Genomic DNA, 18,553 nt, shown 5'->3' with positions numbered 1-18,553 from the left:
AGCTCCCCGAACCCAGTTTCATTTAGCTTGGCATCAGCAGGGACACAGAACAAATACCAGTGGATATGGGACATCAGAGTGGAGTCAGTCTTCAGTTTTACTGACAAGACATGTGATGAGGCATATCCCAGTTGTTCTGAGCCTACGAAATGATGTAGCTGAGGCAGCTGAAAACGCGAAGCTCCCTTCTCGATAATCTTCAGTGAGTGATGGTACAAGAAAAGGAATGGCTGTCAGATGTCACTACCTAATACCAAGAGACATGGCAATCAACATCCCTCAGCATAATGAGGGCAGCCTCCTTCGCAACTCGATTTACTTAAAGTCTCCCCAGGCAGATTCTAAGTAGGAAAGATTGTGCCCCACACCTTCAATACATCTAAGAACAGAATCTGGAATATGGTAGGTGTTAATAAATACTCATTAAGTTCCAACATCCCTGGTTAATTCTTGGATCCCCTTGCTATTCACGATAGCAAATGATGTACATATGGACCTATCTTCTATCGTGATAAAGTATACATAAACATAAAGCTTACTATTTTAACCATTTTTAAGTGTATAGCTCACTGGCATTAAATGCATTCACAGTGTTGTGAAATCATCACTACTGTCTTTTTCCAGAGGTTTTTTTTTATCTTCCCGAACTGAAACTCTGCACCATTAAACCCGAACTCCTCATTCCTTCCTTCCCCCAGGACCTGACAATTACTATTCTACTTTCAGTCTCTGTGAATTTATTACTCTAGATGCCTCTAAGTCATCCTCTAGATATAAGTGAAATAAGGAAAAATAGGGGATGCTTCATAAATTTGCATCTCATATGTGCGTAGGAACCACGTTAATCTTTTCTGTATTGTTTCAATTTTAGGAGATGTGCTGAAGTGAGCACCACAGATATACCTCTGAAACCTTCTAAGACCACTTTGAGAGGTCACTGAGAATGAAGATGTTTACTAGTGAGCTCTCAGTGGCAATGATAATGTTAGCTTCCTTTTGACGTGATATAATCTGTTTGATAATAGAAAACAGTAACAATTTAAAAATTGTAACTATTAACTAGAATAACAAAGTTTCATATATGAAAAGTTTAGAAAACTGCTTTCTGGTATCATTGGAAACATAAACAGAGAGAAGCAGAAGCATATGTTACTTGGTCACAGTCCTTCCTTAGGTAAAGAAAACAGTTTTAATGTAATACAGGAAGGTCACATTATGAATGATCAATGCTTTCACATCCAGCTACATACACAATACTTTTCTTATGCTGTATGTTATATCAAAAAGAGGATGTCTGGAACTTTCCCTTCTACCACATATGTTGACTATCATTTGAGAGTAAATCCATTTTAATTCCTCCAAGTCTTAATAATCAACAAAGTGAAGGTAGGATTTTGGTAGAAGAGTGACTAATTTAGAATTTTGAACAGTAATCTTTCGACCAACCCCTACCCCAAACCCAGAACGTGAAATCTGGTTGCTTCTAGAGCTTACTAAATAAAAACAGTATGAAATGCTAATAAGTATAATCATATTAATAGGATATGTTCCCTCTTGTGCTTCCAGCCCTCCACTGCTCACATCCCAGGAAGTTCCTTCATAACTTGGCAAAGCTTCAGAACAAATCGCTATAGCCTCAGAGCTACCACTTCACTGTTACAGCCTCTGAAAAAGAAGATGAATAGTTTGCCAAGGCCAAGCTGGCTCGGGCTATTGCTTCTGCAAGGCATGAGACTTGCAGCTGCCCCTTCTTCCTTCTCTAAGACGACAGTATCTATGGTCTCTATGGCCTTAGGACCAGGTTTACCAAGTTCAGTGTTAAAGAGGAAGCCAAACATCTGCTCTCAAGAGATGGGTAGGCTCCCCTAAGTGCCACCAAAACCAAAAGCAAAGACAGAGCAATGCACAGGTCAATACAAGGAGTCATCATTTACTGTTTCAAAGAAATAGTCAGCTTTAACTCATGTTTTAATAAATGAACAATATTTATAAAAAAACCAACACATTAAATAGGCTACTTTAAACCCACTATCGGGATCCCTGGGTGGCGCAGCGGTTTGGCGCCTTCCTTTGGCCCAGGGCGTGATCCTGGAGACCCGGGATCAAGTCCCACATCGGGCTCCCGGTGCATGGAGCCTGCTTCTCCTCCCTCTGCCTGTGTCTCTGCCTCTCTCTCTCTCTCTCTGTGACTATCATAAATAAAATAAAATAAAATTCTTTAAAAAAAAAAATAAATAAACCCACTATCTTAGGTCAATAAATCTGTCAACACTAGTTGAAATTAAGTAACAGCCCTGGCCTTGGCCCTTTGACCATGTGTTTCTGACTTGAAGGCCAAAGAGTTCTTTCTGAACAGTGTTTTAATTCATACCCAGTCAACATTCCTCTGTACAACTGCCTCATAATCTGAAATAAGTTAATGGATTGATCTCTTGTTATTTATCAGGTACGCTACCCTACTGTCTACGACCTACTTTCTCAAGCAGCCCATATTATATATGACAGGAGAACAGTTAACAAAAAGTAATGGGGCTTACTCGGGGAATACACTGCAAAATTTGTTTCCGAGTTAAACAGCAAGAGGCAAATTAACATTCCTTCCATACTCTATCGCAATGCAAACACATTCATCTCATTCCCAGTTAGTCTTTGTGGAAATATATTTCAAAATTAATCTCAATTTCAATGCATCTCTATATTTAGAGTGGCAGGTATACTGCAATTTTTTCCCTCCTCTTTTAAAATATGAACCTTGGAGGCAGCTGCTTGTGAAAAACAAAATAACCAGCTCCTCTTCCAGTCTAAAATCACTAGCTTTTCCCAAGATTCTACCAAAAAAAAAAAAAAATCAGGACACATCTGCTGTAGGATTCTATGCCAAGAAGTAGTCTAGCAGCCACCACTGTGGTCAGACTTCACTCCTCAATCGTTCTGAGTTACTAAAGATTTAGCTACTAAAGATTTCCTTTTGGGTTTTAACTCAAATTACAGGGCCAAACGTAAAGAGCTGGTGAGTTAAGAAAAAACTTGAGACCTGTACTGGATCGTCACAGGAATCAGCAGAACTTGGTGTGGGAGGCACTGCTTTAAGCTTCACCCTCGACCAAGTGGGTGGCAAAAGAGAAATGGCATGAGAACAGACAAAAACCACAGATGTGTCACAGTCATCATGATTTAAGGAAAAGCAACATTTGGAGTAAAAGGTGCCAGTTTGCTAAATTAATTTTCCTTCTACTTCTAAACAGTAACCCTCCCAAATGGGGTCAGAGTGGAATCATTTCATAGTGGATATCTGTTCAAGTAGCTACAGTGTTTTTTAAACTTCATTAAAGAATTACAATAGCAATACTACTCACATTGATCTACAGATCTAATGCAATCCCTTTTGAAGCCACCCAGGTGCCTGTTACATGTCAACTTCTAAAAGGACTTTAGCAAAGATGTCCACAGATCATCTGGATGATACATACATTGTAATTTTAGATTCAATAACTAAACTTCTAAGGAAGAAAAAGACAGCTTACATATCTCATCCAAATAAAGTATAGAGAGCTAAATACAAAGCATGAAACTAGCCACTATGGACAAGTTAAACACTTAAGGGTTGTAACCTCCTAAGACTGTTTACAGACCATTTGAGTGGGAGCTATGACTTCACTGGTGTGGCAGGGCTCTATTTTGCTGGCTAGAGATACATCAACATGGCAGTCAAAGCATCAAGAAACTGGGGTGCTACTGTCATTATATACTTTCCCATTTTGGAGATTAAAATGTTTGTATGCAGGTTCACTTGACAATGTATTATCATTTTCTCATTTAAAAACTAAGTGGTTCTATGCAAAAAACTCTAAATAGCCAAAGCAATCTTAAGAATGAAGAACAAGTAGGAGGCATCATGCTCCCTGATTTCAAACTAGATTATAAAGCTATAGTAATCAAAAGAGCATGGTACTGGCATAAAAATAGACATATAGATCAATGGAGCAAACAGAGCCCAGAAATAAACCCACATATATATGGTCAATTAATTTCTGACCAAAGAATCAAAAATATACAAGTGGGAAAGGACAATCTTTTCAACAAATGGTGCTTGGAAAACTGAACAGCTACATGCGAAGGAATGAAACTAGACCCCTATATTATACCACATATGAAAATGAATTAAAAAATGGATTAAAGACCTGAATGTAAGATCTGAAAGCATAAAACCCCTGGAAGAAAACACAGGTAGTAGGCTCCTTGACATCAGTGTTGGTCTGATTCTAAAAGCAAAAGTAACAAAAGCAAAGATAAGAAACTAAGAAGCTTCTGCACAACAAAGTAAATCATCAACAAAATAAGAAGGCCACCTACTGAGAGAAGAATATTTGCAAATCATATATCTAATAAGAGGTTAATAACCAGAGCATCTGGATGGCTCAGTGGTTAAGCATCTGCTTTTGTCTCAGGTCATGATCCCAGGGTCCGGGATCAAGTTCCACATCAGGCTCTCCACAGGGAACCTGCTTCTCTCTCTGCCTATGTCTCTGCCTCTCTCTGTCTCTCATGAATAAATAAAATCTTTAAAAAAGAGGTTAATATGCAAAAGATATAAAGAATTCATACAACTCAAAAGCAAAAACAAAAAAAATACAAAAACCCACAAAAACAATCTAATTAAAAAATGGGCAGAGGATCTGAACAGATATTCTTCCAATGAAGACATACAAATGGCCAAAAGACACATGAAAAGATGCTTAACATCACTATCAGGGAAATGTACATCAAAACCACACCGCAGTGTTTCGAACCACAACTGTTAGAAGCTATTATCAAAAAGACAAGAAATAACAAGTGTTGGTGAAGATGTGGAGAAAAGGGAACCTGTGTGCACTGTTGACAGAAATGTAAACTAGTGCAACTTTCATGTTAAACAATATGGAGGTTCCTCAAAGATTAAAAATGAAATACCATATGATCCAACAATTTCACTTCTGGGTATGTATCCAAAGAAAATGGGAACACAAATTTGAAAAGATGTATGCACCCCGTGTTCATTGCAGCACTACTTATAATGACCAAAACATGTAAATAACCTAATGTCCACCAATGGGTGAATGGATATAGAAGATGCAATGTACATACATGTGCACACACACATATTCATATACATACAATGGCTTATTATTTAGCCATAAAAAAGAAAGGATTCTTGCCATTTGTGATAACATGGATGGCCCATGAGGGCATTACGCTAAGTGAAGTAAGTCAATCAGAGAAGGACAAATATAAGTGTAGAATCTAAAAAAACCCATACCCATAGATACGGAGAACAAATTGGTGGTTGCCAGGAGCAAGGGCTGGGAGGTGGGCAAAATGGATAATGGGGGGCAAAAGGTACACACTTTCAGCTAGAAAATAAGTCATGGTGATGTAATGTACAGCATGCTGCTGTAATTAATGTGACTCTACCGCATATTTAAAAGCTGCTAAGTGAGCAGATCTTAAAAGTTCTCATGACAAGAAAAAAAATTAACTCTGTACGGGGACAGTTGTTAAGTAGACTTATGGCGATCATTTTGCAATGTATACAGATACTGTATATGAAATCATGTTTATACCTGAAACCATAAAATATAATGTTTTATGTCAGTTATACTTCAATTTAAAAATAAATAAATAAATGAAATAAGTGGGTCTATTCTGGAAAAGGAACTGTCTTGTCAAGAAGGGGACGAAGAGGGACACCTGGGTGGCTCAGTGGTTGAGCATCTGCCTTTGGCACAGGGGGTGATCCTGGAGTCCCGGGATTGAATCCCACATCGAGCTTCCTGCAAGGAGCCTGCTTCTCCCTCTGCCTGTGTCTCTCATGAATAAATAAATAAAATCTTAAAAAAAAAAAGAGGGGGACAAAGATAATACCTTGAGAGGTAGGCAAACAAATGTTGGCCGTACCTGTAATTGAGGTGCCCATGCTGGGGAAAATGTGAAAAGGAGCTTGGAGACTGTTGGTAAAACTAAAGAAGGAGTATATCTTTGGTAACTTATGAAACAAATGTTCTCATTTCCAAATACCTGAATCATCTATAAAATAATAAATGTATATACATTTAAAAGGCATTCCTTAGGAAAAACGAAGAGCATGACTCCAATTAGCTGATAGCTGTCTCACCTCCTCTTATAATTTATTTTCTCCTTGCTGTTCTTCCTTGACTAACAATTACATACAAGGATACTTAAAATTCTCGGTAGAAATCAATGTTCCATTTTGTTGGTTTGGCAACTGCTATAAGTATTCTATTTTCAACTTAAAGTACTTTGGATCCATTAAATCCCCAAATCAGTAGGTTTGTGAGGGGCAGAGAATGGAAACACTGTCTTTGAAATAAGCATGCTGAATTTTCCCCAAAGAGTTCTATCAAGAGGCCATAGTAAAATTGTAATAATAAATTATAAGCATTCTTTCATGAGCACGAGTTCCTTGATCCCCTGCCACATTTTTCACTCCTACCCCATTCATTGTGGATTTATTCAGCCAGAGATCCCTCCAACATCTGGTTTATAATAATGCGTGTTTTTATTAATTTTGAATGCTAAAAGAAAAAAAGCCCAGGGTACGAAACAATGATTCCTTCCTTCCCCTTTCCTTCCTACTGCTTTTCTCATAAATTGGTCATTATAGCCTTCTGTGAGACAGCCATCTCCGAATTGGGAGCGCCAATATTTTTAGCCTTGAGGTAGCTGCAAAATGAAGCACTTTGATAAATAACTCAGTGCTGATAGAAAGGATAGAAAAGAATCCTTTTAGCAAAGATGTAAGAAAGATTACAAAGGACATAAAACCCTAATCATTTTGAAATAGCAATCTCACAAAGCAAAGGCTGAGCTGAAGAGCAGAGACGAAGGAATACTGCCTTTTGCAAGGGTTAAAAGACAATTAAAACAGCATATGGACATTGAAGATGTATATTTTCCTGAATATATTGATTCTATCATTTGCTGAATAAAAAGCAAAGTCCTAAACAGCTATTTTAAATGAATAAGGGAACTTTTTCCCCCTCTACAAACAATGCCTTAAGCCTTTTCTTGCAAGGAAACTTCATAATTTGCATGCAAATTACTCTTTTTCTTAAACGGAAAACATGAAGTAATATATGGGCTGTGCCTGGGAACCTGCACATAATAATTCAAACCAAACTAAAAAATTATTATAAAATAATAAAAAACACAAGCTTTCACAAAACTAATAGAGCAGTTTTGGTTATTCACACTTACTGGTGAAGCAAATCAAATAAATAGTCTCAGACTCTGATAGGAAAGAAAGTGAAGGTGGGCAACATTATTTAATAAAATGAGTGTCAAAGTATGTGAATTGGACAGATAACCAAATAGCAGAGGGTCATGGAAATTATATAGGACAATACTGTAAAATGTTATTAGGTATAGTACTTGGGAGCTCGAATGGTAGGTAAATAGGTCTACTTAATGAAAGTTCATTAAGGCAAACTTCTCTTTCTACGGGAAATGGCCACTTAAAAATGGAGGCAAGAAAGATTTTTCAAAAGATTATCTTTCAGGATTTGGTATTAGTACATTTAGAATGACAAAAATTAAAAAAAAAATACCATGTTCTCAATTCAACTTCATAGTTGAGGTTTTCTTTTTTTTGTAAGAAAAAATTTCCATGATTCTAATTTATCTGAATATCCTCCCTGTCACTGAGATCTGAAGTTCACTGTATTGTCCTATTCTTGGGCATTTTGCAACATACAAGATATCTGATTCACCATCTGTTCTGTGGAAGTGTGACTCATTGGTGGCCACTGTTTTCAGTAGTATTTTGCTGAATAAAAAGCTCTGATAATTTAGTGATAAAGGGCCAACCATAATTACTGGGTGAGAGTGGTATATTGGTCATTAACTTTCTAGTCCTTCACAATGGCTTATTTCTCTATAGTTTGGTATTACTAACAGTATCTCAATTGAAGACATACGTGAAAATAAGCTTGTTAAGACAGGTATCAGGCAAAAATACATTCATCTAGGAGACTTGTGCTCCAGTTCATTAAGAGTGATGATTTCTTTGATTTTTGTCCTTTCTATACCTGAATGGGGAATTTTCTTATACTTACTTGAGATACAGTGTTTTAAAAGTTCTTTACAAATTTCTGCCCCCAAATATATGTAACAAGAACATTCATTTCTTACAGAAATGTAATAGAGTGGAAGATTAACTGGAAAGCTTCTCTTTAATCCATGGTATAGACTAAAAACTCTCTTGATTATCCTCTTAAGATATTGCTCAAGGGGGATGCCTGGGTAGCTCAGCAGCTGAGCATCTGCCTTTGGCTCAGGTCGTGATCCCGTGGTCCTGGGATCGAGTCCCACATCAGGCTCCCCACAGGGAGTCTGCTTCTCCCTCTGCCTGTGTCTCTTTCTCTCCCTGTGTCTCTCATGAATAAATAAATAAAATCTTAAAAAAAAAGAGAGATCTCGTTCAACACTGAATTCCTTCTGAACAGAAGTTTAGATAGCATTATTATGAAGTTTTTTTTTCAAGCATGTGGCTTGAAGTATACTTGATTCTGTGTGTTAACACTCATCATGAGCAGATCCTCATTGTCTGATGCATGCCAAATATTTGATAGCAATACAAGCAACATTTATAGAGCAGTGCTGGGTTAGAAAAGAGCGAGCACAATAGCACTGGCATGAAACGTAAAAAGCAAGCCAAGGAGTGTTTCGGGCACTTCAAAGGAGGAATTCCTGTGATGGGTGTACACATCTACAACATCCTGGGTGTTCTCAATTCAGATAACATGCACCCATTTCCAACTCAATTAACAAAGGGCAAGCCTGTTTATGGAGAAGGACAGGTTGTTTATTTCTTGACAGCTTCTGTACCAAATCTCGAGGATACATTCAGTTCTTTTATGTTGAAAGATTCACTAGCATAACTGCCACCCATGTACTTTTAAGAGGTCATATTAAACAAATATGGGCACTGGGGGGTGGGGTTTGTAGAGACTTATTTTATGCGATACTCTACTCCCTTTCCAAGAAAAACAAAAATGAGAGAACTTACTCATCTGAACTATTAAACATGGCATTAGGAAAAATTGGGACATAAAAGAGTGGGTACACAATGTCCATTTCCTGGTTTTGAGAACTATCATAGTTATGGAAGATGTTACTCTTGAGGAAGGGGGGTGATGTGCATACTGGACCTCTCTGTACTATTTTTCCATGAATTTGTGATTACTTCAAAATAGAAGCTTAATGAAAGATGGGGGGCAAATATATCATGACTTTAAACAACCACATGGCTCAGAGAACACTCATGGCTATTAGGGGAGGGGCACCAGAGAAAGATGCATTACTGAAACAACAATAACTTCGAAGTTGGAACACAGATGCAGTTTTGAGCTTTTGCTCTGCTCCTTAGGATATGTGTGCCACAGGCAAGTACATTTCTTAAATTCTAAGCCTGAGCTCCTTCACCTATGAAATGAGGATACCATGCCACTCATGAGGTGATGATGATTTCCACCCCCCTGCCCCAGAAGGAAATCTGCTGTTTCTCCTCCCACAGATCAGAAAACTGGTGGTTCTTGCTGCAGACACACTCAGGTGGCTGATTTTTCTCTCCAACAGGAGAAGAATACATTTAAATGCTTGGCGTCAAGAGAAGACCTTACTTACCGACTTCATCCTGAATCTCCTCAGCCACTGCCGGCACATTGTAGAGCAGAGAGAGGGACTGGTTCATGCGCTCGTAAATCACGCGGAGATGTGTCATAACCTGCAATAAAGGGCAACAGCTCCAGGTGAGGCATCTTTGGAGCAGGGAGAAGTTGTTTTCCTTACCAAGCACCACAGAGAGATACAAACTTCCAAAATAAAACTGACAATACGCTGCTGGAACTTGTGACCTGAAAGGTCATCATGATTTTTTTTGTTCTTCCATCCTTTATTCTGTAACGTTAGAGCTACTTTAAACTTCCCACCATATTATATGCTTGTAGCCATAATTACAAAGCCAAGTGAAAAGAGCATTTCTGTCCAACTCTGATTCCTAATATTTAGGGTCCCTAAATAACCCCTAATGCTCTAAATCTATTTCTGTAAAAATTTTTCAAAAGATAGGAACATATTTCAATTTGACCGGTTATTTCTTTCATTCTATTCATCCATCCATCTAGTTATTTAAAATTCTTCTATTTACAGAAATGTAAAATTTCAGATGGCCAGGGGTAGATCTCATTTGTCAACTTTTGGGGATGGAAATAAAATATATTATTACAGGGCTTCATTTAGGCTCACATTATTCCTAGCACTGTGGTAGCAGTGGAGTTTATGATTGCCTGTCACAAGTTAATAGAACCAATTTTAGAGGTTTTGGCTAATATAACTTTTGTTGTCTTCATTTTAGTCATTAGTTTTAAATGGTTCCTTAAGAACTGGCAGTCAACACTTGAGATTTTTATATTTCTTGTTATTTTCATAGATCAGAAAATGTCAAGCCACAGAAAATGTCAAGTCACATGATGGTCTAAGAAGAGCCTTTAGAATTTACCAGATATTAAACAACTCTTGCTATAAAGGTAAAGTACCGACAGGTACTCTGGATATACCTAAAGATCTAACTCAAAGAGCAAGCCTAGTGGATTGTCAAGGCTGCATACGAAGACCACATTCTGTGTTTACCTGGGACCGGATCTGAGCAGCTTTCTTTGGATCCACCATGCGTACATGTTCAAAATGCTTTAGGGTGTGCTGCCTGTCTTTCTGTTCAGCACGGACATACTTCTTTAGCATGTTGAACACATGACGAGGCTGTCGTGGAAAAAAATGAAAAACAAAAAAAGAAAAACAACAACTTTCAGGTTTGTGCAAAATATTGCTTATTCCCGGGGCGGCGGGTCAGAGGTCTCACTAACTCATTCTCCAATGTGAAAGGACTGTGAGTCATCTTTTTGCAATTTTCTCACCTCTGTCTTAATGGGTAATTACTTAGTTGATTGGCCACTTTTCATTTCAACAAGAGCATTTAGCATTTGACATATATGATGACTGCCCTTAATCAACATTTTCTTTTTAAATGGCAGTATTCTGTTACAGAGAGATGGTTTTGGGATGTCATATTTAAGTTAGATCCTTCCTCCTTTCCCACCAAAATATATAGGGGCATATACAAGACTACATTTCTATATGCACAATCTTAATGGTTATATCAATGGTGATACTGTATAAATAATCCCATCGTCAGTAAGCATATAAAATATAATAATCAAAATGAGAAAAATAATAGATAACCACTAATGATTTCTAGGCCAAGGAATAACTGATAAGCTTTAAGACACAGTATACTTTCCCAGGAGCAAGGCCAATGTGGAACTGTAGTTATTTTACTTTGAAATTTAATTAAATTCTTTCTACACCATCAGATTCTAATTCTTTCACCAACAATTAAGTTTCTTAAGTGCTTCTACTTTTTTCTAATTGGTTCTGTTTCATTTTTATTCCAGTCTTACCTGAAAACATTCATCCCAATAAGAACAAAAGCTCCTCTGTCTTAAATGATTCTATTGCTATATGTATCCTGCATACGAAGGATCCTGCATTCTATTGCTATATGTATCCTGCACATGTGATTTTATAAAATGATTTCCAAAGATATACATTTCTTGGTTATTAAAACAGACAAACAAACAAACAAACAAACAAACAAACAAACAAAATCCTATGAAAAGAATTTTCACGCCAGGAAAAGAATTTTGGTCATTTGGGCAAACCCGGTTATTATCATCAACTAGGTCATGGACACCGTGAAAGCCAGCTGGAAGGTATGGAATTTATTTCTAGAGGTGGTATGTTGGAGGTATAGGATCAAAGTTGTAATATTTTGTGGGATGTCCCTTCCTTTTTCTTTTGGTTAACTTAGAGGTCACCTCCCTGACATCCCAGGTATAAGTGGTATCCTTTTTTTGTGCTCCCATGAAATGCTACGTACATCCCCACTATTGGACTTCACACAATCAATTAAATTATTTGTTTTTGATTGCTTTGTTCAACTGTGAGACCCTTTAGGGCCAGATCTGGTCTTTCTTTATCAGGAATCACAGTACCCAGTGCCTGACTCAGAGAGGGTGACTTGCTTGCTTTATGCTTTCCACAGGTCACATTCCTATACTTAAGAAAGGAAATAAACACAAATAAAGAGACAATAAACCTGTGCTCATCTGCCCTATTTCTTTCACCCTACAAGAAATGTGCTTCCCCATAACTCCAAAAAAGGTATACATCACAGCTGGAAACACAGCTTTTGGTAGCACATCATTATACTTCTCATTTGTACTCTGAAATCTAGTTGAATCTACAAATCAGAGAATGAGCTTTTAAATCCTAAGAGAAGAAAAGTAGTAAAAGAGAACAATTGATGAGCTACATTGATTATAACTCTATATTTAAAAGATGACTGGTTTAAAGGCACAGGCTATTATTGAACGTGACAGATATTTTGTATGTAGGATTATGCAGTCAGAAAATCATATACCCTTGATCCTTGGCTTGTTATTCGACATGGAGCCCTACAGGATTCTCCCTCTAGTTCTAGTACAATGATGCCTCCAAGACTGGAGACAGAAAAGGGTGACCATTAATTGTATCTATTCATGATGTCCCTGCCTTTGATTGGCTTCATTTATTTTCTTAGTTGCTCTATTTCATTTTTTCCCTTGAAAAGGCTTCATTGTTTTGAGGAAAATTGAATTTTTTTCTTTAAAGAGCTCATGTAAGCAAAAATACTTCAATTAAACATAAGGATTGCTTTCATCATATCTATTAATCGATCAATCTATCTACCTATTTACCTGCAGCCCAGACACCTAGGAATGTTCCTCGAAGGCATTCTGTCCCAAAATGATGGTCAGGGATGAGTGTGTATACTGGAATGTAAAGGCTCCCAGTGGTCTTGGCATTCCTGCATTAAATCTCAATCTCGAACTAGAGAATGGGGAAGTAACTTCTGATAACTAACATCTGGGTCTCCCCTTTTTTCTTCTACTATCACCAAAAACAGCATTCCCAGTTGCCAATTATTACTGTTAACATCAATTTTAAAACGAACATGTCTCCCCAAATTATCTAGGCTCCAATTTTCTCTTCTGTGCCATTCAGAGAATGTATTTTTCATATTGAACATAGTGAGTATTAAAAATATTCTGTGTTGGGGTGTCTGGGTGGCTCAATAGGTTGAAGTGTCCAGACTTCAGCTCAGATCATGATCTCGAGGTCCTGGGATGGAGCCCTGTGTGGGAGTCAGCGCTCAGTGGGGAGTCTGCTTCTTTGTTTCCCTCCCATCCCCCCCACCATGCTCAAGTGTGCACTCACACACTCTCTCTCATAAATGAATAAAATTAAAAAGAAAAAAAAGTTCTGTGTTAGCTACCCAGGGTCATGCTTATTAGTTCACAGCAGGAACACGATACACATTTCTCCCACACAGACCTCGCCTCCAACACCTACCCGTCTTCTTTCCTCCAAGCAATAGAAGTCCCACACTTAGTCCTTATAGAATGAGAGAGACCATGTGCTTTATGCATAGTAACTCCCAAATCTTCCCATCAATCCTACAACTGGGGTTTTATCCTAGATAAAACAAAGCACAAAGCTTGAGGGCTATGTGGCTAGTTACACAGCTAGTTAAGAAAGCTAGTCCCTGGGTACACTGAGAACAGCTAGTCTAACCCTGGCTCCCAAACCCGTTGTTTCCATTGCTATGTGATCCTGCATTTCACAGAAACTCTAACATGGATCAACTAAAGACAACTCCAAAAAGTAACTTACACAGTTGAAAACAGAAAGAAATAACTGAGAGGCTAGAAACGGGTCTGTTCTAGGAGTCCTTGCCTGAGTATCTAGTGCTTATAAGTTCAGATAATATTCTTCGGGGACATGATAATATCCGCTCTTTTCATTATGTAGAAGACCATCCAGATTTAGCTTATTCAATCTCTCAGCTGCCGTCCCTGGTTTTGCACTCCACTTTGCTTTAGCTACTGTGTCAGAAGTGGGAGGTGAAAGAGCAAGACAGGGGGACTGTCTTTGTCAATCTGTTGAGGATTACTAGAAAATAATTAAAGGTATTATAGTTAAAAGTTAGGCTTTTGTGACACGCATGGATTTTAGTTCTAAATCCTTCTCATGTGCTAAGATGAATAATTAAATGGTGAATGTATTCACATGTTTAAATTTGCTTATCTTATTTAATACCAGTATTTCTTCATTTCAGAAATATCTTCCTAACTTCCCACACCAAATCCCTAGAGCTTGACAATGAAACGATAACACACCAGGATCTCATGACTCCCTAGGCTTCTACATCTCTCTACCAGGGAACAAAGCTCCTGCAAGGATAATGAGCCCTAAGAGCCCATTGTAAGCTATGACCTCATCATTGTTTATATGAGCTCAAATACACACTGTGTGTGTGTCTAATACAAACATAAGCCTTTTTCTTCCTAATGCCTATGCCTCAGGGCATGAGATAATTCAGGAACACATTACCATGCCTCTCAATAAATGAATTACATGGTTCTGCTTGGTTGATTTATTCATGCAAACACATTTCTAAGAATCATGCTTAGAAATGGAAAAAAAATCAGATTAGCTCTTATGCTGAAGTAGGTAGATAAATCATACCAAATAAAATAGCAGTTATGTCTACACCTCAGAAACAAATACTACTTTTAGGTAACAAAGAAAAACAGATAACATCTCCCTATACTTTAATATTTTTCATTTGCTTTATGTCAAAAAAAATAAAACAGGAAAAAGGGTCCTGCTTTTGGTATATGATTCATGCATATTTCAATCAAATAAAGAAGTAACTGCTTTTACTACTTTTAGTCAGGATACAGAATTACCAAGGCTTAAAACTAGTTATTTCTAGATGTATATCATATTTACCATATTGTAGAATAACAGGGAATCTCTTAGGGTGTTTTATTTCATTATGCTAGGATAAAGATAAGTTTCTTGAAATTTTAATTAAAAACAGTAATATTCACACAAGAATAAGAGAAAAATTAGGAATGTATTCTCTTAAAGTAAATGGTGTTATTATTGTTACAACAGTTACAGTTAAGACTGTTCATGTGATCAGAAAAATGAGCATAAAAATTCGGTAGCTCAGGCATATTGGTAGTAAGCAGAGTTTAAGAAACATGTTTCAATCTCTATGCATATGCTTTCAATCATTCTTAAGTCTTTAAATCTTCTGTAACTAGTAACATTTTTTTTTTTTTGGCCAGGCAAATTCCCCCTACTTCATAATTTAGATAGCGTATGTATTCATACTACAATCTGATTATACTACTGGCATTGGATGGCTAATCTTATTATTAAAATTTATAGCAAAGAACAGAGAAAATAAAAGGAAAAACTCTGCCCCAGAGGGACTAATTACATCCAATCCTTTTTTATTGTCACTATTGTTTCTAATAACAAAGTATCTATTTGCATCTGATTTGACACTTTTCATTTGGCACTAAAATCGATTCACTATCCGATTCACTATCCATATGGCATTTTAAAAAATCATTTCAAAAGGAATTTCTCAAAGGATTAAGACTGGGCATTACTAAAATGATTAGACTTCTTACTAAAATGGATTAGACTTAACCTAAAATAGAAGATTTACCTTGTGGAACATTAACCATTTTCCTTTCTTGGAAGGAAAGTGTTAAGATATCTCTAGCTGCTGGCACAGTTCCTGGCACAATTTGCTTGCTAAAATTGTTTGTTAATTAAATTAATGAATAATCTAGAGCCGAATGTGATTTCACAAGTAGCTGCAGTAGCAAAATCTATCCTTTGTGGTATCTGAGTTGAAAATAAGCATCTCTCCACTAAGATTCATTCCCAATTTTCATGAAACATTGATTTTACAGCCCCACTTGATCTATCCATCCAGAGTGCTGGATTCCTCTAGGAAGCATATTCAAACTATTATCAACAAGAATTCATTCCCTTAATTTCAAAAGAGGACATCGCTTATTTTCTTATGGCTTGGGTTTTGATGTCATGTTGATGTAAATTTTGAAGGACATTTCATGGCCTTTTCCTATAAAAGATGATATTTTAAAAAAATTAATTTACCCTGTTCTCAAATGTATTGCTTTTCACTTTTTTTTTTTTTTTAAGATTTTATTTATTTGTTTGACAGAGAGAGAGAGAGAGAGAGAGAGAGAGCGCACAGCAGGGGAGTGACAGGCAGAGAGGGAGAAGCAGATTCCCTGTTGAGCAGGGAGCCCAATGTGGGATTCGATCCCAGGACTCTGGGACCCTGGGATCATGACCGGAGCAGAAAGCACACACATAAACACTTAACCAACTGAGCCACCCAGGCGCCTTGTTTGTTTGTTTTTTAAATGCAATTTCCCATTTTGTGTTCCTGGACTTGGGGTCAATCACATACATTTAACAGATGTCAATGCCATTCATGTCTGAATGTGTAGCTTTTTATTCCATAGTGGAAGGTATCTAAAAACAACTAATTGGCCCTACTGTTCCATTCTGTAGCTTTATGCTTGATTTAGAAATCCTGCATCTTATCATAATAGACACTTGTGCCTTAAACCATTTCCTGATGAGAGGGAATGATATGTCAGGAGCCCTTAACAGCCCTGAGTGTACTCCCACCAAAGAGGAGGAAATAAATGAGTGACTTTATGAGGAGCGCCCTAACCTTTCCAAGTGACTAGGGACTTATTCAAAAAGCCTTCTTTTGGAGCATTAAATTGCATCCCAGTGGTTTCCAATCCTATAACCAGGAAAGTTAATCATCTATCAAGAAAATACAAATATCTCCTGTATTCACAAACAGACCATTATTTTTACAGTTCTACATCTTGGATTTCAAGAGATCTTGTTATTTTTTAAGCTTTAATTTATTTGAGAGAGAGAGAGCATGAGAGAGAGCATGAGTTGGGGACGGGGGGGGGGGGGCAGAGGGAAAGGGAGAAGCACACTCCCCACTGAAAAGGGAGCTTCATGCAGGGGCTGGATGCCAGGACCCTGGGATCATGACCTGAGCCAAAAGCAACCGCTTAACAGACTGAGCCACACAGGTGCCCCAGATTCCAAGAAATCTTAAGCATGTAAATGTAAAATGTATACAATTTCTATGCAGGTTTTAAGGAAACACTCTTAAGAGTTAAACCTTTTTCTGCTTGAGATGGTGTCAGGTTTATTTTGCCACTTGGGCAAAATTTCAGCATTTCACATGTACCCCCGGTTTTAAGAATCCAAAGGGGAAGAAAAGACATTCACCTAAGTGTCTAAAGGAATCTCTGGATCGTAGCAGTGTTTGTCTTTAACGCTGGTAGTTGAACTAAATTTTTAAAGTTCACCGCAAAATTCAACCACATTTCTTTCTTCAGAAGAGCACATACATGGTTTCTGTAGCTTAAAGAGAGTATAAGAAGGCAAATGACAATTCTATGCCAAGTAGAACAGCAGAGTCTTGAGGAAGCGACCGAGGAAAGAGCATTTATTCTTGTGTCTGCCCGCATTCAGGGTCTCTCAAGGTCTGATAACAAAGAGGCATTAGATGACACCCCTTCTCAACCAACCAGGTAATGGCTTTGGCTCTGGCCTTGTGCTGTAATAGAACATGATGGCTCCCAGGAAAACAGAAATCATCATCCCATTCCTTCCCTCCTCCATAGGGAAACAGACAACTTCCTAATATGGACTTGGCAACAGAACCTCCATTGAATTCCATCCTAAGGGCATCTTCTAGACTCTTTTCTTAGGGAGGAAGGTATGTTACTACTTCACAATCTCATTTCAACCTTTGCTTAATCCTTTTTTTTCTAATGTGGCTAACGAAAGCTAGAACAATCCTAATTGTGAAAGAGTAGAATAAGTAACCCCAATTTGCAAATGAAGGAGGAAGAAATCCTTTTTAACTAAATTGCTTATTCTGTGTGATAGGTTATGTAGATGACAAACCTGGAAATTAAAGATAGGTGCTGAAATCTACTATAAAATATAGGAACTAAAGGGTGGTTTTTATTGTCACAGTTTAGTGACCTGCTGTCAAATCTGGTGGGTTTCGTATAGCTTTTTTTATTTTTTCTTCAGGATATTTTGTTAGCTCTCAGAAAGAACTGATTTGGGGTACCGTGACCTCATAAGGAATATATACTCGGTCTCTTTTTCCCAATCCTTTGACACAGAGCTCCTAAAACTCTTGTCATTTCCTGAGTGACATGGGTGACAGGAGCATCTTTTGTCAGAATATTCAGTCTTCATCCTTTCACCCCTGGTTCCTGTCACAAGAGCCTTTGGACACTTGAAGTGATAAAGAGTTGTCTCTGGTAGGCTAGCCCAGTGACTCTGAGAGGGTGGTGGCTGGAACTTTCAGCCTCATCCTCTGTCCTCCAGGGAGGGGAGAAGGACTAGAGATTGAATTCAGTCACCAGTGACCAGGGATTTAATCAGTCGTGCCTACCTAATGAAACTCCCATAAAAAACCCCCTTACCATGGGGTTCAGGACAGCTCCCC

General features: G+C 37.7%; 1 protein-coding gene and 1 non-coding gene across 5 annotated transcripts in view; both read right to left on the bottom strand.

Moving 5' to 3' along the window:
* LOC121479288 (amyloid beta precursor protein) overlaps positions 1-18,553 on the bottom strand; it is a 270,747-nt gene that overhangs the window by 60,041 nt on the left and 192,153 nt on the right. For all 4 annotated transcript variants that reach the window (XM_041734781.1, XM_041734782.1, XM_041734783.1 and 1 more), the window contains 2 exons: positions 10,687-10,815; positions 9,682-9,781 (listed from right to left, as the gene is read on the bottom strand). In XM_041734781.1, coding sequence (XP_041590715.1) covers positions 9,682-9,781; positions 10,687-10,815 — 229 coding nt within the window. The remainder of the gene's footprint in view (positions 1-9,681; positions 9,782-10,686; positions 10,816-18,553) is intronic.
* Positions 789-892, bottom strand: LOC121479612. Its single transcript, XR_005984771.1, has one exon. It is a non-coding gene; the product is annotated as a U6 spliceosomal RNA (small nuclear RNA).

This window comes from Vulpes lagopus, chromosome 20 (genome assembly GCF_018345385.1).
Source record: "Vulpes lagopus strain Blue_001 chromosome 20, ASM1834538v1, whole genome shotgun sequence".
Taxonomy (NCBI): domain Eukaryota; kingdom Metazoa; phylum Chordata; class Mammalia; order Carnivora; family Canidae; genus Vulpes; species Vulpes lagopus.
This window is presented reverse-complemented; position numbering and strand designations above follow the sequence as displayed.